At 41.4% G+C, this 27678-nt stretch overlaps 1 protein-coding gene across 1 annotated transcript; it reads left to right on the top strand.

Annotated features, from left to right (window-relative positions):
• Nucleotides 1-1077: 1077 nt before the first annotated feature.
• On the top strand, nucleotides 1078-27678 carry LOC146648695 (protein Niban 1-like). Its single transcript, XM_085389093.1, has 14 exons — nucleotides 1078-1216; nucleotides 5132-5262; nucleotides 5400-5537; nucleotides 5640-5757; nucleotides 6927-7088; nucleotides 10967-11082; nucleotides 11474-11578; nucleotides 12343-12505; nucleotides 12662-12843; nucleotides 14245-14391; nucleotides 14496-14606; nucleotides 15144-15251; nucleotides 15352-15463; nucleotides 26143-27678. The coding sequence occupies exons 1-14, from the start codon at nucleotides 1084-1086 to the stop codon at nucleotides 27405-27407; spliced, it is 2991 nt and encodes a 996-aa protein (XP_085245219.1). The 5' UTR covers nucleotides 1078-1083; the 3' UTR covers nucleotides 27408-27678.

Genomic DNA, 27678 nt, shown 5'->3' with positions numbered 1-27678 from the left:
AAGTGTTCTGTACAAAAACCCAGTTATAAAGTACACCAAAAGCTGAAAGTTATGTTTTGTTGTGTTAGCTAAATATTGTGGAAATCACAGTGCTCATTAAAATGTGTTTAGAATTTGCAAATTGATGATGATTTATCTAAAAAATCATGTTGTCGCCTACATAAGCTGCCTTCATAGGTTGACGGTATTGGAATTGATTAAACTGGTCCTGTGTTTACTCCTTGTCAGAGTGTGAATAGCCTAGCTCTGGCTGAGCATAGAAGCCCCACCCTGGCTGAGCATAGACGCCCCACCCATTTGATTTAAAAGAGGAGGGGCTTAAAACAGCTTGTTTCAGACACTCTGCAACAAAGCCGGTAAAAGATGAAGAAGTTTATTTTTTAAAAGCTACTCCTTCACTGTCCAAGAATAAAGCCAAATTGAACTTTAAATAAACATAATACAAAATATAATCTTTAAGAGATTTAGTTAAATTTGCTATTATCTGGAAACTGTATATTTTGAAATGTAGAAGGTTAGGGTCTAGACTTTCATTGGTTGCTACAAAGGTACTTTTTTCATCTTAGTATATAAGGTTGACTTCAAAGTTTTACAGATTCAGCAGAGTTGAGAAAGGTTCAAATAATTATTACTTAAATAAGTTCATTTTTCCATTTGCCGTCTTGTTCTTTTGGTCACTACCCACAGTTCTAGCTCAGAGGTGGGGGCAGGAACATAGACTGATTAATAACGATCTCTCCGTGAACTGCCACAGATAACCCAAAGATGAGGGACTAAATGCTTGTTATCTTTTCTAACTTGTTCAATAAATGCATCACATAAAAAAATACTTATGTTGTTAGGTAAGGGTATTATGTTAAACATGTCACTCTTGTGCATACCAGCAGATGGCCTTGCAAGGATGGCTGTGACACTTGGGTACAATGTTAAAGTTGGTAGGGGCCGCAGTGACAGATTCCACCTCACATTTTGCTGGCCCCGCCCCACCTCACCACACACTGACTCACAGAGCACAGAGGAAATGAGTTGAGCAAAAGCCTCTTGACACATCAGAGCAGCTCATTCAGTTGACATGTGTTTCCTATGTGTGTTGTGCGCAGATCCTTAAATAACCCCAGTCACCTGTTCTTAACAACCTTCAAAAGAAAGAAAGTAGACATCATGGGAGCATCTTCCTCTGGCTTGCTGGATGAGGCCAAAATCAGCTACATCAAAGGTAACTAAGAAATCACTTTTCTTTTTCAGAGCAGCTCAGAAAAACTTGAATGTCAGTTTTCTAATCCTAAGAAATAGAAGGGAGAGAGTAAAAGTGAAACAGAACCTATAAATGTATGGGCACAATGATAGCAGCTACTTTGGCTTTGTAGTAGTCAAAGTAGTAGCAGTAATAAAAGCAATAGATGTGGTTATTGCAGCTGTATCAATGTAGTAGTAAATTTAAAAATAAACCAAACTGCTACTTTTGTTCGATTGCTTTTAGACAGCATAAATATATTTTTATTAGTCTTCTAGTTGCTAACTTTTAGCAAAAGGCTGACAGGAAACCTGGTTAGAGGTGCGGTGTGTTACAAGGGTCCCCGGAATAATGGGTTGACTGGGGAAATTGCGGTTATTTTGGGCTGGGTACCAGCCTTGACCACCAAGCTAAGAGTGTGACAGTAACCAAGCAAAGGACATTATGCTTTAAAGTCTAATTAAATTATATCTATTTTAATGAATATTTTAACTTTAATAGAAAAAAGTAACAAAACTGATGTGCTCTGTAAATGTTTTTGCTTATTTCTCCATGTGTACATTCCTATACATGTTATCAGCACAGTCACATCCTGTCACTAATCTCCCTTGCAAACTCAAATGTAATTACAGCTATTTCCAACTATTATATTATTATGGGTTGTCAGATCTCTGTCTATCTATGTGTGTCAGTATGTAAGATGAAAGTCAGGCTGGATAGTGGTCTCATACTGTAAACAAATGATTATGATCAATCTACACTGAAGACACCGGATTAAAAACCCGGAACCACAGTCAAAACCCACTTACACACCAGCGTACACAAGCAGGACTTTTGTTAAATTCGGCCACATGACAAATTACTTCACACCTGCACACTGTGGTATTGTTTATATTTGGCCTTTGTATATGTGTGAGGTAGTTGATATATCCTCTCACCCTTTTCAGACATGTACATTATTTCTTCAAATATGCCTGTCTTGTTTTACCTCTCCAAGATTACTTTTTACTTACCATTTATTACTGTTTTTTTTTCCCGCCGCCTGTCCCGTTTGGTTCTTTTGCCATCAGAATTATTGTCTGAAGGCCAAGAAAGATGCCCAACGGATTTACTATACCAAGTGGACCATGGACCAATACGGCCATTGGTATTATATATATATATATATATATATATATATATATATATATATATATATATATACACACAGTGGGGCAAAAAAGTATTTAGTCAGCCACCGATTGTGCAAGTTCCCCCACCTAAAATGATGACAGAGGTCAGTAATTTGCACCAGAGGTACACTTCAACTGTGAGAGACAGAATGTGAAAAAAAAAATCCATGAATCCACATGGTAGGATTTGTAAAGAATTTATTCATAAATTAGGGTGGAAAATAAGTATTTGGTCAATAACAAAAATACAACTCAATACTTTGTAACATAACCTTTGTTGGCAATAACAGAGGTCAAACGTTTACTATAGGTCTTTACCAGGTTTGCACACACAGTAGCTGGTATTTTGGCCCATTCCTCCATGCAGATCTTCTCGAGAGCAGTGATGTTTTGGGGCTGTCGCCGAGCAACACGGACTTTCAACTCCCGCCACAGATTTTCTATGGGGTTGAGGTCTGGAGACTGGCTAGGCCACTCCAGGACTTTCAAATGCTTCTTATGGAGCCACTCCTTTGTTGCCCGGGCGGTGTGTTTTGGATCATTGTCATGTTGGAAGACCCAGCCTCGTTTCATCTTCAAAGTTCTCACTGATGGAAGGAGGTTTTGGCTCAAAATCTCACGATACATGGCCCCATTCATTCTGTCCTCAACACGGATCAGTCGTCCTGTCCCCTTGGCAGAAAAACAGCCCCATAGCATGATGTTTCCACCCCCATGCTTCACAGTAGGTATGGTGTTCTTGGGATGCAACTCAGTATTCTTCTTCCTCCAAACACGACGAGTTGAGTTTATACCAAAAAGTTCTACTTTGGTTTCATCTGACCACATGACATTCTCCCAATCCTCTGCTGTATCATCCATGTGCTCTCTGGCAAACTTCAGACGGGCCTGGACATGCACTGGCTTCAGCAGCGGAACACGTCTGGCACTGCGGGATTTGATTCCCTGCCGTTGTAGTGTGTTACTGATGGTGACCTTTGTTACTTTGGTCCCAGCTCTCTGCAGGTCATTCACCAGGTCCCCCCGTGTGGTTCTGGGATCTTTGCTCACCGTTCTCATGATCATTTTGACCCCACGGGATGAGATCTTGCGTGGAGCCCCAGATCGAGGGAGATTATCAGTGGTCTTGTATGTCTTCCATTTTCTGATGATTGCTCCCACAGTTGATTTTTTCACACCAAGCTGCTTGCCTATTGTAGATTCACTCTTCCCAGTCTGGTGCAGGTCTACAATACTTTTCCTGGTGTCCTTCGAAAGCTCTTTGGTCTTGGCCATGGCGGAGTTTGGAGTCTGACTGTTTGAGGCTGTGGACAGGTGTCTTTTATACAGATGATGAGTTCAAACAGGTGCCATTCATACAGGTAACGAGTGGGGGACAGAAAAGCTTCTTACAGAAGACGTTACAGGTCTGTGAGAGCCAGAGATTTTCCTTGTTTGAGGTGACCAAATACTTATTTTCCACCCTAATTTACGAATAAATTCTTTACAAATCCTACCATGTGGATTCATGGATTTTTTTTTCACATTCTGTCTCTCACAGTTGAAGTGTACCTCTGGTGCAAATTACTGACCTCTGTCATCATTTTAAGTGGGGGAACTTGCACAATCGGTGGCTGACTAAATACTTTTTTGCCCCACTGTATATATATATATATATATATATATATATATATATATATATATATATATATAGGTAGATAGATCGATAATCTATGAGTATATAACAGTAAATACTAAATATTGAATATTATTGTGCAGCTTTAAGTGTTTTGTTAACTGCGTTAAATTAAAAAAAAATCTCCCTGGAGTCCAGTGCTAGGGCAATTTCTATACCTTACCTTACGGTTGTAAGTTTTTTGCTCAAAACATTAAAAAAAGGTTAGGGATGACTATCAAAACAGTGAGCTGACAGAGATATTGGAGTTATGTCAGCCTGATGTCTTAGTGGTCACACTGCTTTCCCATAAAAGTCACAATGAGAGACTTGCTGGGCTGGATTTGAATGGTGAATCGCCTTGTAACCATTTACAGCCATTCATGCAGTGCTGTGTTCTATGCCTTTAAGTGCTATCTAACTACAATGACATTCTCACCTGTGACCCTTTAACTCACGTAGTTATATTAATAAACGAGCATGCACAACATTATAATTCCACATGTATCTTGTGCATTTTATGCTCAGCTCAATAACATCAGGATTATTTTCAACAATATGTATATAACAGTGTGGTGTCTCGCTAACTCTTAATGAAATTTAAAATAACACTTACATTTGGTCCATGCCTGAATGTCAGACAGACTTTAACATGCTGAACAAGCTAGCTAAGTTATGTAGCCCATATCTGAAGCAGGCTATGAAAGACATTGGCCTAGCAATTTAAACATTTGTCAGTATAAAAATATTGACAAGTGCAGCTTTAATATGTACATTTCCATCCTTAAAACTAAATTTACCATTCCCAGTTACTCTGCACTTGCAATGGTTTCCTTCAGTGAAGGGTATGTATAAGTTCAAACACTCGTTTTGAAATTAGTTTTTAATATCATGGAGTTTTTAATATCTGTGTAACAATGCACACAGAGAGGAAAACTATGCTGATTACTGTTATAAAAGAATACACATGTAAATATGTGTCATTATGAAAAAGATTGTTCTAAACAAGTTTGAGTAACATCAAACATTATAATAATCCCAACAACAAGCTGTGTTTCTGTATGCATCCAGGACTGGTTGATGGTACATTCCAGAGCTTCAGTGACTTTTACCGTCAGCAGTACTCTGTAGCCTACCTTGGACACTTACACCAGGAGGTGGAGCCTAAGAGAGAGGGGAGGGGGTTATTGCTTACACGGAGGGTAAGAGTTAAATCTTTTCAAACTCAATTCGACTACATATATATTTATGCATGTTGATGCAGCTGGAAAATTGGTCTAAATTTCTAATTATGTTAAAGTTTAACCAGTGTGTGCTTGTGTGTTTGTGCACTGTACAGCCTCAGTATGCTCCTGAGGAGGTGCTGTATGAAGGGAGCATTAAGTTCTCCAACTGGGATGAGCAGCTAAAGAAATGCAGAGAGAGATACATAATTCTGCGAAGAGACTACAAAGCAGAGATACATGATAGCATGGAGGTAACACACAGATTAATACGCTCACACACAGCACGTGAAATTTGCAGTCTAAATGATTTGCATCCTGTGATGAACATTGCTATCTGTGATTCCAATTTTTAGACTTTCAACCGTGGATGTGTGGCTAAGATGGTCCTCCAGCTGACGGGGGCAATTGTTTTCACCAAAGATGACGAATCAAGAGCTCACCTTGAGAAAACCTGTGCCGGAATATTGAATGGTATTTTAGATGTGCAACAGCATGACTGATACTACTCATAGTTTGTCTTCCCAATGAAGATATGATCTGCTTTAACTCAGCATCTCTGAAGTCAGTTAATGAAAATGAAACGACTGTCAGTAGGGAAATGCTCCATGATGAGGGTATGAGTACAGCAAACTGAGTAACACTACAAACGTAATCATTTTAGTACAGATAATTATTTATATATGTAGAACACCTCACACAAGACAACAACTTGATAACAAGCAGGTTTTAATAAAGAAGTGTAACCTTCAAGGTTTTCCGCTGGATTTAACAAATTCCTGACCGTTCAAAACATATTTGAAGTTTAGCAAGCTGTGATAAAAGGCGGAAAACACCGCAGCCATTAGGATGATTACCAATCAGTGATGCTGACTGCTTGTGTTTGTGAATGTCTAACACTGTGCCACATTGACTTATGGTATAGCATTTTCTTCTTTCCTTTCATAAAGGATCCACCAGTGCAGTCCGTCATTTGTATTAGAGCCTAGATTGTACTAAATTCTTCTAGAGGGAGAGAGATATTTTGAAAATGGAAACAGGAAACATCGAGGAAAGTAAGATTATACAGTGATACACGCTATCTATCAACTGTTCGAAACCACTTGTAAATGTCCTTGGTTTTTTTGTGTTTTTTTAAGAACATTTAAATAAAAAAAAGGGTTATAATATTGTAAATGAAATTTACAATAATGAGGTGTCTGAAAAATCAGATTGTGTTGACCCGTTTAAGTGTCAAACACAAGATTTTATACAAGAGTGTGTACTACTCCTCTCACATAACAGGACAATTTGATCAGAATAGAAGAAAATGTGGAAAGTTGCTAAAGATGATCAAGCTCAACAGAATCTCTAATGAACCTCAAATTCACATGTTCAGGCTGGGTTGGAATTTGATTTCATAACAATCTGTCAAATCAAATACCATGATTCATCATTATTAAGTAAAAAAGGTCACCAGTATCTTTGAAGATGTCCAGTATCTGATAGATTCGATTTTAGTCACTTAATTACATGATAGATAATTTACTAAACAGTCAGAGGCTTATGAGTGTAACATAAACAAAAGCTTCTTTGTTGGACACAAATTAATAGAGAATACAGTCAAACCCACATCAGTAATTTTGTTTTATTTGTGTTTCCAGGAGGAAAGGAGGACTCTTCTTCTGCAGTCGTTAATCCAGATGCATTTGCTGTGCATCTCCACTTGGCTTACACAGGCCACACCTGCTTCCTGTTTCAACAAGAGGAGGAGCGAGATCACTTCCTGTCTGGCCTGAAGACCTGTATTAGACATCGCAACCTTGGTAAACACTCATATGTATGCTTTTGCCGTGGCCCACTTAGCCTTGCTTCAGATGTGCAGGGTAATAACACAAAATAAAGACAAAACAATGTCAAATGCCTGCTTGCACAATCACTGCAAGCTAAGAAATTCCCTAAGCAGTCAAAGCCATCACACGTGTAGATAATTTTAAAAGATGAATCGCTCGCTTTCAAATTATTTGAAATATCCAATTTTTTTTAAAAAAAATGACCAGACCCATCAGTTACCTCACTTTTTCTCCCCAAAGGTCTTTAAAAGGTCTTTATATGTTGGTATGACCAAGTGCAATTTGTCTATGTGCATGACTTCTAATTTCTGAGGATGTCCTAGTTCAGAATTATGTGTTTTCATATCAAATGAAAACAGTTTTACAAAGTATGCATCATTCTAACTACTACAAGGTCAACAACAAGTTTGGGTCCATTTCTTGCTCAGTAGCTCTGAATTTTTCTAACTCTCTCCTAAGCTGGTAGTCCTTGCTAATATTTTTGAGCTAAGAGCTCAAAAGGATTTTCAATATTTTGTCATGGTGTGCAGCGCTACATGCTGTTGATTAAATCCAAATACTTTTTACAGTTGTCTAATATCAGATGTGAGTGTAAAATATTTCAAATTGTTGTAGCAGAGTCCTGCTTCTGGTTGGCTCGTCTTTAGTTTGTCATTCATGTTGTGACAGTTGCCCGGGTGACAGATATAAATATTAATGCTGCTGACTTCCTGTGTGGTTAGCTAGGATACAAACCAAAAAACAAACCCCTTCAACTTTAAGCAATAAGGTTGCAAAAACACAGCACATCATATCTGCACAAAGATATCCTCAGCAGGAAATAGCACACAGATGGCCGCCACTGTCTATTTCACTTTAGATGTGTAAAGCCACAGCACTTACAGTGATGTTGATTTTATTCATCTCAAAGTGATATATCAACCTCTTCTTCCAATAACCATATCTCTTCATTTAAACACTTCCTTGGAATTTTAAGTCTTTGACTTTTTTAAACATTTGATGATGTTCTGGTGTCCCTTCAAAAAAAAAAGCTAGCCTACCTGAAGTACTTCTGCCCCCACTGTACACTTGTATGATATATAACACATAATGTTAATTTTAGATTATTGCAATCTGCCAGTTGTGGTCAGATGTTTACATAAACTCATGAATGCCATGAATAGGCATGAATATCTTGTTAATTTAGGGGGTTTTAATTATTTTTTTTTTTCATTTGAGTTACGAATTTGTATTTTCTCTAATCCACACAGGATCATACAGGCTGAAACACACATATATGCACTCATATCCTTATAAATAAAACACAACTTGAACAGGTAGTTGTTGACAGGCTTCTGGCAAATTGTGGTTGGATATTTGACCACTCATCTTGGCAGAATTAGAAGACTTAATTTAAATTGGTATGGTAACAATATTAAACAATAGTCTGTCCAGTTTTTACCCTGCCCTTCACATCATGGTAGCTAGGATAAGGCTTTTAAAGGAATGGAGAATATTTTTGGCCAGGTTTGCAAATTAAATTAAGAGAGTTTAAAAGTATCATGTGGAGGGTATTTACAGATGTCTAAATATTGGACTTTAGAAAGAAATTTTGCAATCATTATTGAAGATTGTTTGGATAGCTATTATTTTTAGTGTTTGTGCATACAAACTAGGTTTTACATAGTCTTTTCTAAAATTAGGAAACCTGTCAGTAGCTGCAGTGAGAAAAAATGCACACTGTTTTGTGAATTTAGCAATGACACAGATGCAGACTTGGTATGTTAGTCAGAGCAAATTCAGGGGTGATAGGTAGTGATGGGACTACCTATCATTTGAAACACAGAACTATTTCTATCCATCCATCCATCCATCCATCCAAACCAACTGAGCGAGTCCTTGGGTCTACCTCCTTGCGGTAGGACATTTCCGGAATACCTCACCTAGGAGGTGTCCGGGAGGCATTCTAGTCACATGCTCGAACCACCTCAAATGGCTCTTTCTGATGTGGACGAGCAGTGGCTCTACTTCAAGTCCCTGGTCGAGTCTTCCACTCATTGAAGAAAACTCATTTCTGCCACTTGTATATTTAACCTCATTCTTTCAGTCACTATCCAGAGCTCGTGACCATAGGTGAAGGCTGGAGCGTAGGATTGATGGCTTTGCTTTTATGCTCACCTCTGTCTTCAATTCAATTAGATTTAATTTGATTTCAATTTAAACAAATCACAACAATAGGTGCAAAAAATCACTCAGTGGGTTGAGGAGTATAAAAAAAACATGCATCATATTCAATTCAATTCAATTCAATTCAATTCAATTCAATTCAATCTATATAGTTCCAAATCACAACAGAAAAACCCAACAAGAATCATACGATCCCTAATGAGCAAGTGCTTCAGCAACAGTGGGAAGAAAAAACTCTTGGAACAGAAAGAAACCTCCAGCGGAACCAGACTCGGAGAGCGGTGGCTGGCTGGGGGTGTAGAGGGGAAGACAGGACAAAGACAAGCTGTGGAAAAGAGCCAGACAGGGTTTTCGGAACAAACTGTTAAATGTTCAGTTTCTATGCCATATGTCAGAACAAGATCTAGAATGTCATTAAAGTGGTGGGTGGGTTGTTTTATATTTTAAAAGAAGCCAATTGACGCTGTAATTTTTAGTATCTACATGGATGTTAAAATCACCCACAACAATTATTTTATCTGAGCTGAGCACATAATTTAGATAAAAAGTCTGAGAAATCGTTCAGAAACTTAGTAAGGCCCAGGTGGATGACAGATAACAACAAGTAAAACTGTTTTTTGCTATTTCCAGCTAAGGCTAAGAACCAGGCTTTCAAATTAATTAAAACTCTGTCTGGGTGTTTGGTTAATTAACAAGTTGGAGTGGAAGAGTTTTTGAACACCACTCAGACTCAGACAGTCAGGGTTTTCAAACAGGGGGCTAAACGGGGTCTCCAATTCAGTGATCCTGGCCTCCAGAGCTGCAAATAGGCATTTAATTACAAGTATCATTGTTACTAAAGTAGGCCAAGGAGTAAGTAAACATCTGACACAATGAGCAGGAAAGTGCAGGAGGAACAGGTGAAAAGACCATGCTGCTAGAGAGTCTGCTATGAGCTAATCTAAGCGAATCCCTAGAGACACATTTAGTGAATACTGTCAATATAATTAGCAGATCAATCAACAGAGAATGGATATTGTATAAAGTATGTGAAGACTATACTTTGAGATAAGATGTTGTCTATATGTTTTTAAGTAAAATCTATGCTATCTAATCAAAACTATATCTTCAGTCGATGTCAGCAGCATCCCATGTGTAAAATGTCTCTTCCTCTCCTGAAATATCTGATGGTTTACCAGAATCGCTTTGAGGCTGACCAAAAGTCAAATAGGAAATGGCCGCATGCTGTTTTTTTTTAAAAATTTATTTATTTTTAATTTTTAGCAGGATATGATTCATGACTTTCTGTTCCTTAAACTTCTGCAGAAAAAAAAATCTGAAACAGCTCAAGGGAAACTACACTACAAGACATGTTTTTTAGTGAATTAGCAAAAGAAAAAAAAGAAAAAAAGAACAAAAAAATTAGAGATGTGAAAATGGTTAGATGTGTTGTAATGAGAATGGAATATTGATGTCAGGGATCCACCGAGGATACAGGATCAGCACAATTTCTACCAAACTAAAATGACTAATGACAAAATACTAAGAATTAAGTATTTTAATACTTACCACACTTGTAGATCATTTTAAGCCACGGGTGTTCTAATAAGAATGGGATACTGATTTCAACTTTCAAAAATAAAGGGACAGGATGAGCATGCCACCAGATTCTTTCAGAATAATAACAAAATCCCTACTTCCTGCAGACCCGTGGTGTAATTCATCATATGAGAATCAAGCATATGCACGAGCCCTCCGACTCTACCGACAAGACAAAGGATGCTATGAATCCTGGGAAATGCTGCTGGGCACTGAGGAACAAGTTTGTACACACACACACATTAAAACTTTAAGCCTGTCTGTGTTCTTCATTTCACTTTAGTTCAATTTATTTTTATAGTGCTAAATCACATTAATAGTTATCTCATGGCACTTTTTTTTCTAAAGACCCTACAATAACATGCAAGAATTAGAAAACTCCAATAATCAGATGTCCCACTACGAGCAAGCATTTGGTGACAGTTAGAAGGAAAAACTCCCTGAACCAGGCACAAGGAGGGAAAACCTCCTTGTGCTGCAACCAGTTAGAGTGTAGGGAAGGGAGACAGCAGAAAAGACAAACTGTGGAAAAAAGACAGAGATTAGCAATAATTTATGATTAAATGCAAAGTGTTGTAAAGACAAAGCCATAAACAGTGTGCTTGTGTATGTAGGTGCTTGCCTCCCAGGTGATGGAGGAAGTGTTGCCATGGTTACACAGTCAGCTTCAGTCCAGGATAAAAGGCAAGAAGACTGAAAAGATACGGCAATGGCTCGCAGTAAGTAAAAATATGACACCAAGTCTCTGCAAATTCTGAGTCTATCTATTTATGAAATGTTCCTGTTCAGGATTGTTTTAGTACTATGTCACTCGTTTAGCATGTATGCGTAGCATTTAGCAATATTCTAACTAACACTACTGAATGGTACGGTAAAAGATGATCAAAGCATTAAGCAACATTCACAGGAATTATCATCTAATCAAGCAGTTCTGAGCAGCTTGCGAACATATGAGGTAATGAGCTGCTTTGTAAGATGTGTTTAACAATATATTTATATTTAGCAATACATAGGGGTATTTCTTTTACTACACTTTTTCTCCATGGCCATTTATGCAAATTAGAACAATGTTCAAAAATGTAAACAAATATTTAGATAGCTGTCTAAAGATAATGTAATGTGTCATTGGCATATTTAAATATAAACCTTGTATTACAAAAGTCCCTATTGTAATCAACTGGGGATCTTAAGCAAAAGTTCCTTGTTATGCTGCCCCCACGTGGTCAAAAAAATAGCATTTTTTAAAGTGAACTTCAAGACTTTTTCTTTCTTTAGAAATGATATAATCTGATACCATACCAATCTGATCTTCTCAGAATGCTACCTAACTTATCAGAATTAAGGGAATTATCTGACAGCAAGTATCTTTGAACTACAACACTATTATCTTTTACCCCGTGTTCCAACAAATTGTGTGTGGCAGTTTTAGCATCAGTTTTTAATCTCTCTGTTGCACAGTGTATTAATTTGTTCGTATGTATAGACAGTGCAAGCAACCCACACGTTGGTGCTGGAAAAGCTGACTGCAGGTCTGGAGGCTCTGAAGAAGGAGTGCCGTGAGACAGCATCAGACAATCAGGCACTCATCAGATCCAATCTGGACCAGATAATGTCCTCTCACTTGTTCCTGGAGCAAAAAGTCAGAGGTACACATTGTTTGACTAATCTCATCTGAAAATGCCTAGAAAATGAGTGACTGTTTTTAATGGCTAAACTCAGCTAAATCCATATTAAGCTACAAACTGAGCGTCTAGCCATGGTTCAGCTTTTGTGCACATTTTGTGAATCTGTATCTGTTTCAGCATGTGTATGTGAAGAGGCAGAGAAAGTGTGCAGTGAGTCTGTAGCACCCTACATGTCCTCCATCCTTGAAGCACTTACCGAGAACATAAGCGGAGGTATTCTTGGGATGCAGCGCACGCTGAAAACACAGATGGATTCGGCCTTTTTACACAAAAACGAAGGGACACAGGAGACAAAGAAGGTGAGAGAGGACTTGTTTTTAGTTACCCTAAAGTATTTGTGTGGCAGCCAAAATAAGAGCTGTTCCAATTCTCCAAATACTGAAGAAAGAAGTTTGAATGCTGCCTTTATCGTTTCCTTTAACATAGGATACAGTGCACCATCCTTTATGAAAACGGAGGTGAAAACACTCCCATAATTTACTACAATGGACTATCTGACAATTATGAACACAGTCGACATAAGTGGAGCAGATCATGTAAATGTTATTTGTACAGTAGCTGCATTTTCCATTTCATTCCAAACCTCTTGATATATTTACAATTTTTACCAACAGTTTGTTAAGCTCAGAGCTGAATATCACCAGGAGCCTCTAAACACTCAATGTGAAGACTGAGTGAAGAGTTTGAGGTTTTAGCAGTAACAAGAGCAATAGCAACTTTGAGCCATCCATGCAAAGTGCAGATTACGAATTCATTCTGATAACATCACCCCTTCTAAAAGTAAACTCTCCTAGTAGCAACTATCACAACCACAATGGGCATAAGACATGATTTTATGGTTTGTTTGTTTTGGGTTTTTTTGCATTTGATTTCATGCAAGATGTTAGTAAATGTTAGTAAACCTATGGCCACGAGCTGTGGGTAGTGACCGAAAGAACGAGATCCCGGATACAAGCGGCAGAAATGAGCTTCCTCCGAAGGGTGGCTGGCCTCTCCCTTAGAGATAGGGTGAGAAGTTCGGCCATCCGGGAGGGGCTCAGAGTAGAGCAGCTGCTGCTCCACATCGAAAGGAGCCAGCTGAGGTGGTTCGGGCATCTGACAAGGATGCCCCCTGGGCGCCTCCTGGGTGAGGTGTTCCAGGCATGTCCCACCGGGAGGAGGCCCCGGGGCAGACCCAGGACACGCTGGAGAGATTATATCTCTCGGCTGACCTGGGAATGCCTTGGTATTCCCCCGGATAAGCTGGAGGAGGCGGCTGGGGAGAGGGAGGTCTGGGCCTCTTTGCTTAGGCTGCTGCCCCCGCGACCCGGCCTCAGATAAAGCGGATGAAGATGGATGGATGGATGGATGGATGTTAGTAAATCTGGCCATAAATGTTCCTTCTTCTTTAAAGTGCCAGCCTTTGTAATGAAGGGATATTTTTCACAGGCTGTTCTCATTTACATAATCTCCATAAAACAGAACACAGTGTGGCATTTTGTACTCCATCTTCCTCATATTGTAGTTTCAACACAGCTGGGACATTTTCATTAAGGTTAGACTTTTGGAAGGCACCCATTGTGCCGCTTTTGTGCCATCTTGAAGAGGGTCTCATTTGAAATCAAGAAACACAAGATGTTTGAAGTTGAAGATGTCTGAAGTTTTTGCTTGCCCAAATTTTCAAAAGTGCTGACAGAAAGCATTTGCTCTATTTCTTTTAGGCCTTGTCCAGTCTACGATCAATGCGTCTAGATCAGTGCTACAAGCAGGTGGAGAACCTGACAGAGAAACTCGAAGCCTTAAAAGAGCGATTTGGATTGAGCAGCATTCATAAACTGGTTCACTATGCAAGTCTGGAGATGGAGCTGGTATGAAGCACAATCTTCAGTATAGACATGGCCTCTCAAGGAGCCTAAAAGTAGAAAAGATTGACGTGAGCCGTTTTTTAGTGTTTGCTGTGTGTGTGTTACAGTTGCTGGACAGTGCTGTCTACACCTTGGAACAGTTCCTCCAGTCATCAGCCAGACTGCAGCCCACTCAGGTTCCTGTTAAGTTGAACAGGGCTACAGAAAGAGTGCTGAAGGTAAATAAGTTAATTATTTTGAATTAAATTTTTATTTAATAAAAAATCTATCATGTGTGATCAGAAGATTTCTGAAGGAACTGTATAGACCGTGTATTTTAGAAATCCAAATAAATGAAAGATATGTGATTTTCATAAAATAAGGAATAAATATGCTTAGATACACCATTAAAATGTTACACACTGAAACAAAATGATGTGTGCATTCTAGTGGGAACCCTGGACTCTGGTCCCAAACCCTAAAAACATGTCTTTGTAGCAGGTGTAGTGCGCAGCTTGTTAAACCTGGAAAGCCCTGAGAGACTATTTGAAATCTACAAAGAAAAAGTATTTGTGTCACTGACAACTTGTGTTTTTATGTGGGTCAGTTGCAAATTGACACACTACAAGTTCAATTGCGGATTCAGACAGCAAAGTAAACTAACCTGTCACAGTGATAAGTAACTTGTTCCTGTTTTCTAGTGTGCCCCACAAATACAATACAATCTTTGCTCAAAAGTGAGTATTACAAAAAATCTTGCTTGTGTGTGTGAGTAGCAGCTGGACTATGACAGCAGGGTAGTCCAGAGGAGGCTGTACGAGGAAGCCCTGCTGGAGATCACTCTGCCTACTCTCACCAGGAAGATGGACAGCAAGTGGAAAACTGTAGGTCAACCTGCTGCTACTTCACTCTGTCTGACTCTATCGTGTGTTATTGATATTTTATATTCTACAAAGCATGGACTGTCTGGTTTTCTGTGTCTAGGAGCTGCAACAGTTTGAGCAGTACATTTTTGCTGACTACAGCAGTTTTATCCTGGTTCATAACATTTACGATGATGTTCTGAAAACCATTCTCAGCAAGCAGATAGAGACAGGTAAATATTGATCTTGATATTGATCTTTGTTTGTGCATTGGTATAGATTTTGTTTCTTCTTTTTTCTGGTATTCTCTCCTAGGCTACAAGGAGACAGGTTACAAATTAAACGAAAATCCTGGACTCATTTTATTTACATGGTTTTACCTCAGAGAGAAGCATCATTGTGAATCTATAAATTGTAAGGATTTGGTCACTTTTACCCTGTCATGAAGCATCTTCAACCTATTCTTGGATGACAGTGCATCCAAGCCCATTCATCAGGCACAGAGAACACTCATTTTCTGCTTCTAAATTGAAACTGAGGTTATTGTACACAGCCCAGAAAACCTTAGAAATATGGTATCTAATCAGATTCTTGCTCTGGATGGCATTACCTTGGCCTCCAGTAACGCTGTGAGGAACCTTGGAGTCATTGTTGACCAGGATATGTCCTTCAATGCACATATTAAACAAATATGAAGGACTGCTTTCTTCCATTTGCTCAATATCTCCACAAGTCTCAGAGTGACGCTGAAAAACTAGTTCATGCATTTATTACTTCTAGGTTGGACTACTGTAATTCATTATTATGAGGATGTCCTAAAAACTCCCTAAAAAGCCTTCAGTCGATCCAAAATGCTGCAGCAAGAGTCCTGACAGGGACTAGAAAGAGAGAGCAGATTTCTCAGATATTGGCTTCGCTTCATTGGCTCCCTGTTAAATCCAGAATTAAATTTGAAATCCTGCTCCTCACATACAAGGCCCCATCTTATCTTAATGACCATATCACCCTTTTAGAGTACTTCGCTCTTGCACTGCAAACTTACTTATGGTTCCAAGAGGATTTAAAAATAGTAAAAAAGTAGTACATCGTACTTGTATGATTAGGCTTAAAACCTTCTGTAACAAACCACGGCAGACACAGCAGACCTGGTGACATTTTTATGCTCTTAAGCATCCTTTATTAACTCTCACACGTTGCTATTCACACCACAGCCAGCTTAACATACCGACAACAACAAGAACCACACTCAGGACCCAGTAGTATTTAAGCAGGGTGGTGTGATGACCCGATGCAGCTCCAGTGCGTTGGCTTCTCCTCCAGCTGTGCCACAACCACGCCTGCCACACTTTCCTTTTTCTAAAGCGTATAGTTAGACAGTAATCAGGTGACCCTGAATCCTCCCTTAGTTATGCTGCAATAGATGTAGGCTGCTGGGGGATTCCCATGATGCACTGAATATTTCTTCTTCACTCACTATGTGTTAATAGACCTCTCTGTATTGAGTCATACTTGTTATTAATCTCTGGCTCTCTTCACAGCATGTCTTTTATCCTGTCTTCCTTCTCTCACCCCAACCAATCACAGCAGATGGCCCCGCCCCTCCCTGAGCCTGGTTCTGCCGGAGGTTTCTTCCTGTTTAAAGGGAGTTTACCTTCCCACTGTCGCCCAAGTGCTTGCTCATAGGGGGTCATATGATTGTTGGGTTTTTCTCTGTATTTATTATTGTTTATATATATCTTACAATTTGAGTGGTTTGGAAAAACGTGCTTCATATCTAATTCCATTCAATTTAGTTCAGTTTTATTTCTATAGCACTGAATCACAACAACAGTTGCCTCAAGGTGCTTTATATTGTATAGTAAAGTAAAGTAAAGTAAAGACTTAACCTTCCTGCCTTCTTGGGACCTTTTTGTGCCACTGCTATGTGTTAAATGGCTGCCATTTCCACTGTGTTCAGTGGAATATAACCAAACTTGCCACAGGATAGTTTTTACCTGTCAATGTTAATATTCCAGTGTGAATTCCTTAAATCAGCCTAAAATGGCTGAGCAGCAGAAATCCCCACACCCATCACCCTGGGGACCATTTTCTGCCCATTGACTTCCATTATAAACGCTATTTTTCAACCCCAAATTATCATCATATGATTTTATTTTTTCTTCTTTTCTTGGATGTCAATGAAGACTCAGGGCCTTGAAGTTTTAATTTTTAAATTGCAAAAAAAATGCAAAAAAAATAATGGCAGGTCAAAATGTATGTTGGTGCCAATCTTTGGTCCATCTAAAGGCCTACTTATAATGACAATCACATATTACTTCAACTGGTTTTTTGTGGAAATATTTAGTTTCGTTTTTTGGTTTTTGGGGCTTATAACACAGGGCGCTCATGTAATAACACTGGGATTTGAAGGGTTAAAACAACGAAAATATAATTAAAACTTTACATGAATATTTCAGGGAGAAGTAGTTTTACAAGGTTGGCTAATTTAAAGTGGAATAAAATATGGATATATGGTCTTTTTATGGCGTGGCTGAGAATGGTCCCTAGGGTGATGGGTGTGAGTTTTTTAAAGGATGGCAGGAGGGTTAATAATACAGAGAATCCCAACAAAAATCATATTACCCCCCCCCCCTATGAACAAGCGCTTTGGTGACAGTGGGAAGGAAAAACAGCAGAATCAAACTCATTGAGGAGCAGCCATTTGCTGCGACCGGGTGGGGGTGTGGGGAGGAAGACAGGAAGAGAGCCAGAGATTAATTATGACTAATATTTGAATGCAGAAACCTGTATAAAGACATAGTGAGAAAAAGGTTAGTGAAGAATAAACACTCTCCCCAGTGCATCAAGGGAAGCCCCCTCCCGCAGCTTAGACCTAAGCCTGATCTTTACAAGAGGGTGTCTGTCTCTCCAATCCAAACTGGAAGCTGGTTCCATAGAAGAGGGGCCCAAAAGAAGGCTCTCCCTCCCATTCTACTTTTAAACACCCTAGGAATCACAATTAAGCCAGCAGTCTGAGAACAAAGTGCTCTGTTGGTGTGATACGATAACTATGAGGTTTTTAAGATAAGATGGGGCCGGTTCTTCAAGACCTTTTACGTGATAAAAAGGTTTTTAAATTCAATTCTGGATTTAACAGGGAGGCATTGAACAGAATCCAGGATGAGAAAAATATGCTCTTTCTTTGTGTAATGGGGAAGGCTTTAGGACCCAGGGGACTCAATGGAGGGCATAAAAGAGGGCGTAGTAACAGGTGCTGACGATTCCCACTGACAAGCGGCTGTGAGTAATGGATGCGTGAGTAGGTGAAGAGCCGAGAAGTTTAATCGCCTACGACGCAAACTGTGGTTTTAAACCTCTATAGATGAGGTTCAAGTAGTGATTTCTGTGGAAGAAAAGGCCAAGACAAATCAGGTGTGCAGCAAATACAGTTGCCTACTCGAGGGCAGGCTGCACATGCGACCTTGTCACTGTTTTTTTCCTCCTTCTCTGTATGGTTGTGTTTTGTTGGTTTTAGCAGGTCACCGTTTTTAATTATTTTTGTTGTTTTATTTCGGGTTTTGTTTATTTTTATTGGGTTGGTGCAATACTAAGCGGGCAACGTGCAATCCCTGAGTGGGGCTCATACCTCGGGGGAATGAGGATTTTTTAGTGGTGCTCTGTGTGTGGATTTGCCGTGATTAAGGTTTATTAAGAGTGCTTTTGTATTACCACCGTCTATTGCCTGAACTAGCACTTAGTGCATGCTATAAGTGTTCGGTTGGGCCTTTTTATGTTTGAGGTGGATTTGTCTCTTTTAGAGTGACGAGCACCTGGGACCGCCAAGGAGGAACAAACCCTCAGGTGATAGCTTCGTTGCTGGCAAGGTTGCACCGCTACTATTTTTTTGTTGTAGCGATGTTTTAGGTTTTTTTTTCTTTTTCTCAAAACTTTGGTGTCTTGTCATGTTAATAAATTGTTGAACATCTTTTACTGATATTGACCCTCTTGTCCTGTTTATTCTGGATTCGATCCTGTGAGAGTTTTTTTTGGTCTGAAAGTTCGTACTAGTCATAAGAGAGGCCCACAGTGGTTACTTGGTGCCTTATACCACGCTACATTAATTGGCGTTGTCGACAGAATCTAGGTCATATCAGTTACGGTGTTTGGTTTTTATTTTGACGGTGGCCCTGCTTATTTTAGGAAGAATATTAAAGGAGAGGAGGGAAAGAAAAAAAAACAGTGACATTTTCTACGGAGGGGAAGCCAACGCTTGGACTGCTGTGGGGATAATAGACCTCCGTCGCCGACCTTATGGATGACGTACAGGCCCTTTTGGAGCAGCTGCAACAGCTAAAAGCAGCAAATGAACAGTTGAGGGACCAATTACAGGAACGTTCTCCTGTGACTGGCCAAGTGCCAGACCCAGTGCCAGGTCCATCTACTGTGCCCTCAAATATGAATTCAATAAATGAAGCTTCCAATGTGTGTTACGTTTATGCACCTCGGGAGCGTAAATGCCCAAGGTTCACCGGTAAACTGTCAGTGGACTTGTTAACGGTTGACCAGTGGGTGGAAGAAGTACATAGGTGCTTGGAGATTCGTCCTATGTCAAGAGCAGCACAAGTGATGTTTGTGATGGACCATCTTGATGGCAGTGCCAAATCGGACGTCTGTTTTCATTCGAGTATCAGCAGAGACACTCCTGACAAGATCTTTGATATTTTGGTCGAGAACTATAGCTGCACTCAGTCATATGTAGCTGCCCAGCTACAGTTCTTCCAGCGCACCCAGCGAGAAGGGGAATCTCTGCGAGATTACTCTCATGCTCTTAAATCTCTAATGGACATTGTAAGCTGTAAGACACCAGGTGGTATTCCAAATTCTGACATATTGTTAAGAGATCAGTTTACTGAACATGTCCATGATGATATGCTGCGTAGAGAGCTGAAACAGCGGGTCCTCCAAACACCAGACCTGTCCTTTCTTGCCCTACGCAGTATTGCCCTTAAGTGGGCTGATGTAGGGAGGCAGGGAGGGAAAACTAGGCCCCGAGCCTATTCCTGTGATACGAATTGCCAGGTAGTAGAGGGAGTTAATGCAGAGATGCATGCAGTCACCCTCGGGTCTAATGATGACATTCTACAGATAAAAGAGTGCCTTCGTAAACAACAGGTTCAATTGGATACGCTTATGAAGCAGATGTCGGTCCATTTCTCACAGCCGTCTCAGACTAACATCCCCTCGATCTCTCCCACCACTGGGCCCTTTCGTTTCCAGGCAGATGGAAAGCCAATTTGCCATCGGTGTGGTAGGGCTGGTCACATTGCCAGGTTCTGTAGGGTCAAACATCTAGCCACGAAGAACAGTGGTGGGTCTCATGCTGACGCACATGCACACAGTCAGGTTGTGGAACAAGGCCCTGAGTCTCAGCTGTCGGGAAACTAGGTCCCTCTGGTGCAGAGAGCCAGGCATCGGGAACAGGGTTTGTAGGCTCAGCTGAAGTTGCTATGGGAGATCCCTCTCGCTTAATTGGAAATTGTCCAGTGGTGGAAATAGAAATGGGGGGTGTTATAGTTCCCTGTCTTTTGGATACTGGGTCCATGGTCACCACTATTCGAGAGAGTTTCTTTGAGAAGCACTTTAGGCCGCAGGGGGTGGGGCACTTAAAGAAATGCCAATGGTTACGCCTCAGGGCAGCTAATGGGTCGAAAATCCCCTATATAGGCTACATGGAGCTTGATGTGACTGTTTTTGGCGGCATCCTGACAAAAATGGGCGTGTTAGTGGTGGAGGACCCTCGAGATGGTAGCGTTCAGCAGCCACAGAGTGTGCCTGGTCTCTTGGGGATGAATATCATTAGCCGTTGTTACCACCTACTCTCGGAACAGTTCGGCCCTCGTCTGTTTGAATCCCCTGCCCTTGAAAATGCCAGTAAGACGTGGAAAGAGACACTTCATAAGTGTCAGCGCATTGAGGCTTTGAATACATCCGGGTATTTAGGTAAAGCAAAAGTCTATGGTCGAGCTGTTTGTGTCCCTGCTGGGTCGTTGAAATGGATACGCACTAGTTGCCCCTCTGCTGCTAATATTAATTTCCCATCAGTGCTCCTGGAGCCTATAGCGACGGGTAATCCCCTGCCGGGGGGCATCTTGGTTTCTCCGGCCCTCATTTCTGTTGAACAAGGTGTGGTTGACATTCCGGTGGTTAATGTGGGAACTGAGGATGTTTGGTTACCGCCTTGTACACAACTAGGCGAGTTGCATCTGGTTGACCCCCCATCATCTGGGAACCCTGTCGTTATCGCAGAGTCTGAGGACTCCACGCTGCCGATAACGATGCACGAAGTGACCGTACAGGCGCATTCGCACTTTGATGTTTCTGAACTCTCATGGCCTACTTTGTCCAATGAACAGGTCCAACAAGGAGTGTCACTTTTGCAGAAGCATTGTTCAGTTTTTAGTCATGGGGAGGGAGATTTAGGATGTACCACATTGGTGGAACATGAGATCCCTTTAATGGACGATGCCCCAGTGCGACAGCGGTATCGTAGGCTCCCACCTTCTCAGTATGAACAAGTGAAAGCTCATATTAAAGATTTGTTGGATCGGGGAGTAGTGCGTTTAAGCAGTAGCCCTTATTCTTCCCCAATTGTGGTGGTTTTCAAGAAAAATGGGGAGATTAGGCTGTGTGTTGATTACCGTTTGCTTAATGCCAAGACACGGAAAGATGCTTATCCCTTACCCCGTATTGAGGAGTCATTAGATGCCCTGACGGGAGCACAGTGGTTCTCTACATTGGACCTTGCAAGTGGGTATAATCAAGTACCAGTGGCCGAGAAGGACAAAGCCAAGACTGCTTTCTGTACCCCTTTTGGGTTGTTCGAATTCAATCGAATGCCATTTGGGCTTTGTAATGCCCCTAGCACCTTTCAGCGGCTAATGGAGCGGATTTTTGGGGACCAAAGTTTCCAGTCCCTCTTATTGTACCTGGATGATATCGTGGTGTTTTCATCCTCTTTTGAACAGCATTTGGAGCGTCTTGACTTGGTCTTAACGCGGCTGAAAGAGCACAATCTAAAGTTGAAGCTGGAGAAGTGTCACTTTTTCCAGCCAGAGGTTCAATACCTCGGGCATGTGATATCGGCTTCTGGGGTGGCGACCGACCCCTCTAAGATTAGTGCAGTGGCTGGGTGGGCGCGACCGACTACTTGTATAGAGCTACAGTCATTTTTGGGATTTGCCTCATATTACCGGCGGTTTGTCAAGTATGCTGCCCCGCTTCACCGGCTGGTGGGCGAGCTGGGAGGTACCAAGAAGAAACGTAGAAGTGGTACCAGTGGGCCAATGGGCCAATGGGTCACCTTTGGAGTGAGGAATGTGAGAATGCATTCCAAACATTAAAAAGGTTGCTGGTTAGTGCCCCAGTATTGGCCTATGCCGACTTTGCTAAACCTTTCGTCCTTGAGATAGATGCCAGTCAGGCAGGGTTAGGGGCAGTACTATCCCAGGAGCAAGAAGGGAAGAGACGGCCAGTTGCTTTTGCTAGCCGGGGCCTGCGACCTAGTGAAAGGAATATGTCCAATTATAGCTCTAGAAAGTTGGAATTTTTGGCTCTAAAATGGGCTGTCACTCAAAAGTTTCGGGAGTATTTGTTGGGAAATAAGTTTGTCGTGTTCACAGATAACAATCCTCTCAGTTATTTGCAGACTGCTAAATTGGGAGCTGTAGAGCAGCGATGGGCCTCAGAGCTAGCTGTGTTTAATTTTGAGATTAAATACAGGCCAGGTCCCAGCAACCGCAATGCTGATGCGTTGTCACGGCAGCTACACCCACAGAGTCCATCTGGCCTGCTTCCAGGGGTGAAGATCCCACAGACAGATGTGCAAGACCAGACAGATGTGGGGCAGCTGGGAGATGCTGTTGCTGCTACGTGTAGGGCCATAGGTGCATTTCCATCCCGACCTAAAGCTGACTTAATATCCCTTCAAGCTGCCGACCCGGTAATTGGCCCTTTCTTACAGTATTGGGAAAGTGGGAGGCTGCCTACTAAACAGGAAATGGGAAATGTAAGTAAGGGAGTGAAAAAGTTGTTGCAACAGTGGCCCAGAATCAAGTTGAAGGAAGGTGTCTTGTATCGTCAAGTTCAGACACCTGGTAATGGCAAAGTTTTGCTTCAACTGTTGCTACCCCAGTGCTTGCAAATAGAGGTTCTAAGAAGTTTACATGATGATCATGGTCATCAAGGCATTGGACGCACTACCAGCCTGGTGAGAGAAAGGTGTTTTTGGCCTTTTATGGCACGAGACATTGAGAAATATTGTCAGGAGTGCGATCGTTGTGTCTTGGCAAAGGCTGTACAACCAAAGGTTCGCACATTTAGGGGGGGTTTGGTGGCCGCTAAACCCCTGGAAGTCATTGCCATTGATTTCAGTGTTTTGGACAAGTCTAGTGATGGGCGTGAGAATGTACTTGTGGTCACTGACGTGTTTTCGAAGTTCTCTCAAGCATACCCTACAGTAGATCAACGGGCAAGTACAGTGGCACGGGTGTTAACTGAAAAATGGTTTTATATCTATGGGGTCCCTAAGCGTATCCATAGTGATCAAGGAAAGAGCTTTGAGGGAGATTTGTTGAAACGTCTGTGTCACCTGTATGGCATAGACAAAAGCAGGACCACGCCATATCACCCTGAAGGCAATGGACAATGCGAGAGATTTAACAGAACACTCCATGATCTGTTGCGCACACTCCCTACTGATAAGAAAAGAAAGTGGCCGCAATACTTGCCACAGGTATTGTATGCTTACAATACCACAGAACATCAGTCTACTGGTTTTTCACCGTATGAGCTTATGTTTGGCCAGAAGCCCCAGTTGCCTGTTGATTTCCTACTGGGGGCTTCCCAGTCGGAATCAATGTCTAGATCTGCGCAGGAGTGGGTGGAGGAGCATAAACAACGTTTAAGCTCGGTTTATGTGCATGCGAGAGAACAACTCCAACAAGCTGCAGAGAGGAGAAATAAACATTTTCAGCCCACAGTTATTTCCCTTCTCCCCCCAGGTACTTTGGTTTATCGGAAAAGTCACCCTTTAGGCCGCCATAAGATCCATGATGCCTGGGATTCTACGGTGTATGTTGTTGTGCAGAGTATGGACAAAGAAGGCAGGGTTTATAAAATACGCCCTAGAGATCATTCAGGCCCTGACAAAAACTTAAATCGGGCAGAGTTGAGAGTAATACCTTTGGGTACTATGGCACCTGCTCCAGACCAACATCCCCTCGCTGACCCAGGGCTGGTACTTGAGTCACCCCAGCAATCAATATCGGATATACCAGATGATGACAGTGAGGTGGGTGGAGTTATACTCGCCATGGCTCCAAACCCACCCAGAGATCAGCTACCCTTGGTATCGGTTTCAGAGCCTGTTGGTGAAACTAGGAGTCTAGGCCTGAGCAACCTGAACCCTGTAACCCTAGTTCCAGAACAGCCAAGGGAAAGTGGGATTGATAATAGGGAGAATGTTCCAGAGCAGGACCCGGGAAGAGTTCAGGAGCGGCCTAAAAGAAGTACAGCAGGAAAACATTCAAACCCCTTTAACCTCCCGCGGTCAGTAAATTCGACGGTTGTTTTTCTCACCGGTGATTCACAAAGTTCCCCTGTCCATAATGGTTTGCCCCAAAATGTATTTAGGCCCTGGCAGTAAGTGGTCGCCGGGACGGTGACCTTTTAAAATGAGGGCAATTGTAATGGGGAAGGCTTTAGGACCCAGGGGACTCAATGGAGGGCATAAAAGAGGGCGTAGTAACAGGTGCTGACGATTCCCACTGACAAGCGGCTGTGAGTAATGGATGCGTGAGTAGGTGAAGAGCCGAGAAGTTTAATTGCCTACGACGCAAACTGTGGTTTTAAACCTCTATAGATGAGGTTCAAGTAGTGATTTCTGTGGAAGAAAAGGCCAAGACAAATCAGGTGTGCAGCAAATACAGTTGCCTACTCGAGGGCAGGCTGCACATGCGACCTTGTCACTGTTTTTTTCCTCCTTCTTTGTATGGTTGTGTTTTGTTGGTTTTAGCAGGTCACCGTTTTTAATTATTTTTGTTGTTTTATTTCGGGTTTTGTTTATTTTTATTGGGTTGGTGCAATACTAAGCGGGCAACGTGCAATCCCTGAGTGGGGCTCATACCTCGGGGGAATGAGGATTTTTTAGTGGTGCTCTGTGTGTGGATTTGCCGTGATTAAGGTTTATTAAGAGTGCTTTTGTATTACCACCGTCTATTGCCTGAACTAGCACTTAGTGCATGCTATAAGTGTTCGGTTGGGCCTTTTTATGTTTGAGGTGGATTTGTCTCTTTTAGAGTGACGAGCACCCGGGACCGCCAAGGAGGAACAAACCCTCAGGTGATAGCTTCGTTGCTGGCAAGGTTGCACCGCTACTATTTTTTTGTTGTAGCGATGTTTTAGGTTTTTTTTCTTTTTCTCAAAACTTTGGTGTCTTGTCATGTTAATAAATTGTTGAACATCTTTTACTGATATTGACCCTCTTGTCCTGTTTATTCTGGATTCGATCCTGTGAGAGTTTTTTTTGGTCTGAAAGTTCGTACTAGTCATAAGAGAGGCCCACAGTGGTTACTTGGTGGCTTATACCACGCTACATTTGTAGTCCCTTGTCAGTACTCCTGCGGCAGCATTTTGGATTGACTGAAGGCTTTTCAAGGTGTTTTTAGGACAGCCTGACAATAATGAATTTTCTACTCCGTGTAGAAAATTCCCGTGTAAAAAAAATGGGTTCTGAAAACCTGTACATCCATTAGGCAGCTGACAGAATGAAGTGCTCTGTCCTATAATGAAACCTGTGACAAATACTGAATATGAACTGGAACATTCCTGTTTGGTCCAAACATAAATTATGATTTTGTCTCTTCCTCATTATCAGCTGTCCAGGATGCAGCTAGTAAGAAAAGCAACAATCTCCTGTTGGACACTTCAGATCTTGCAATTAGTCAGTACAGTTTGCTGGGACAGACGCCTCCAAACTCTGCACCAGACAGCCCATCTGTTCATGCCCGACGGTCCTCCTCAGCCATGCCCACTGATGATCAAGAAACAATTTCTGCAGTGGAAGAAAAAAGTCAGACAGTTGATGTTTGCCCCCAGAGGAAGACAGAAGGTAACACTGATAGTGAATGTGACCAGACACATGTCTCTGACCAGAGCACAGTGCTTCTTTCTCCAGTTATTATCGTGACACAACAGTTGGATGAAACTGGCAGCAAAGAGGACCTGTTCCTGAAGGAAACCATAGAAGTTCAGATCACAACTGATGCATCTTCTACAGCAACAGAGCCAACAATAGCAAACAGATCAGACACAGATGCAAATGTTACATATGAAGTCAATGCACCCAAGTTATCTGCTGAACAAGGACCGACCATCCCAGACTCTCTGGAGTCGTCCCCTCTGGTCTCACCTCAGACAACAGAGATCCAAGTTCAAAGTGAACCTGCTATGCCTGACCTTTCAGTCTCAAATCAGCCATCAGAAGAGGATTCTTCCATCCAGCCTGCCTTACCATCACACCCACCTGATGCAGATAGTCCAGTACAAATCAGCCTCGGATCACTAAGTGAGGCAATTGCTTGCAGTTCCTCAGAACCTTCTGTTATGCCAATGATGGGACAGCAGACCACTGACAGAGCAGTCTATTTGACAGGAGAACTTAAAGACAATTGGGAGGTGGAGAGAGTAAAAGAGGAGAAACACAAAGATGAAGCAGAAATTGAGGGGCGTGAGACAATTCAAGCACGGGAAGAACAGAGAGAGAAAGAAGAGGTAACAGAGGAAGAAACAGGTGAGGGGCAGATGGAGATCCAAACAGGAGGTGAGCCTGCTGATGACAGCTCATCTGGATCACCAGTGGAGACCACCACTGCCTTAAACACAGAGCAGAAAAAGAATAAAGAGATGATGGAGGAAGAAGTGCCAAGCAGTGAACTCAGGATTGAAAATAAAAAGGATGAAGATGAAGCAGTCACAGAGAAAGGAGATTCTACAGAAGAAAAAAAAGAAGAGGATACACCAGTAGAGAGTGCTAATGAGCTACCTTCGGACAGCGTGGCTTGCATCAGAGAACTTGTGGTTGAGATTATTGAGATAGAAACAACAGTCTCCCCTGTTGCTGACAGTAGCAACAATCTCTGAAACAAGCATTAAAACAGCAAGAGCAGTTCCAGACCAATGATTCCCAACCAGATAAAAGTCACTTCAATAAGCCTTACATTTTCTAATTATTCCAGACAGAAATTTGTGCTGATTTAATTAATGTGCTGTGTTTTCATACAACAGTAAACTGAAAAATGGAATAGTTTGTCATTCTATTGTAACTCTTTTGTTGCTTTTTTTGATTCTATATTTTCTATAACAATTGCATTGAATCATCCAAATAAAGATGTTAAACTTGTGATTTTTTTTT

Source organism: Rhamphochromis longiceps, linkage group LG18 (genome assembly GCF_057381845.1).
Source record: "Rhamphochromis longiceps isolate RC_006_pf linkage group LG18, R_longiceps_female_GT1.1, whole genome shotgun sequence".
NCBI lineage: Eukaryota > Metazoa > Chordata > Actinopteri > Cichliformes > Cichlidae > Rhamphochromis > Rhamphochromis longiceps.
This window is presented reverse-complemented; position numbering and strand designations above follow the sequence as displayed.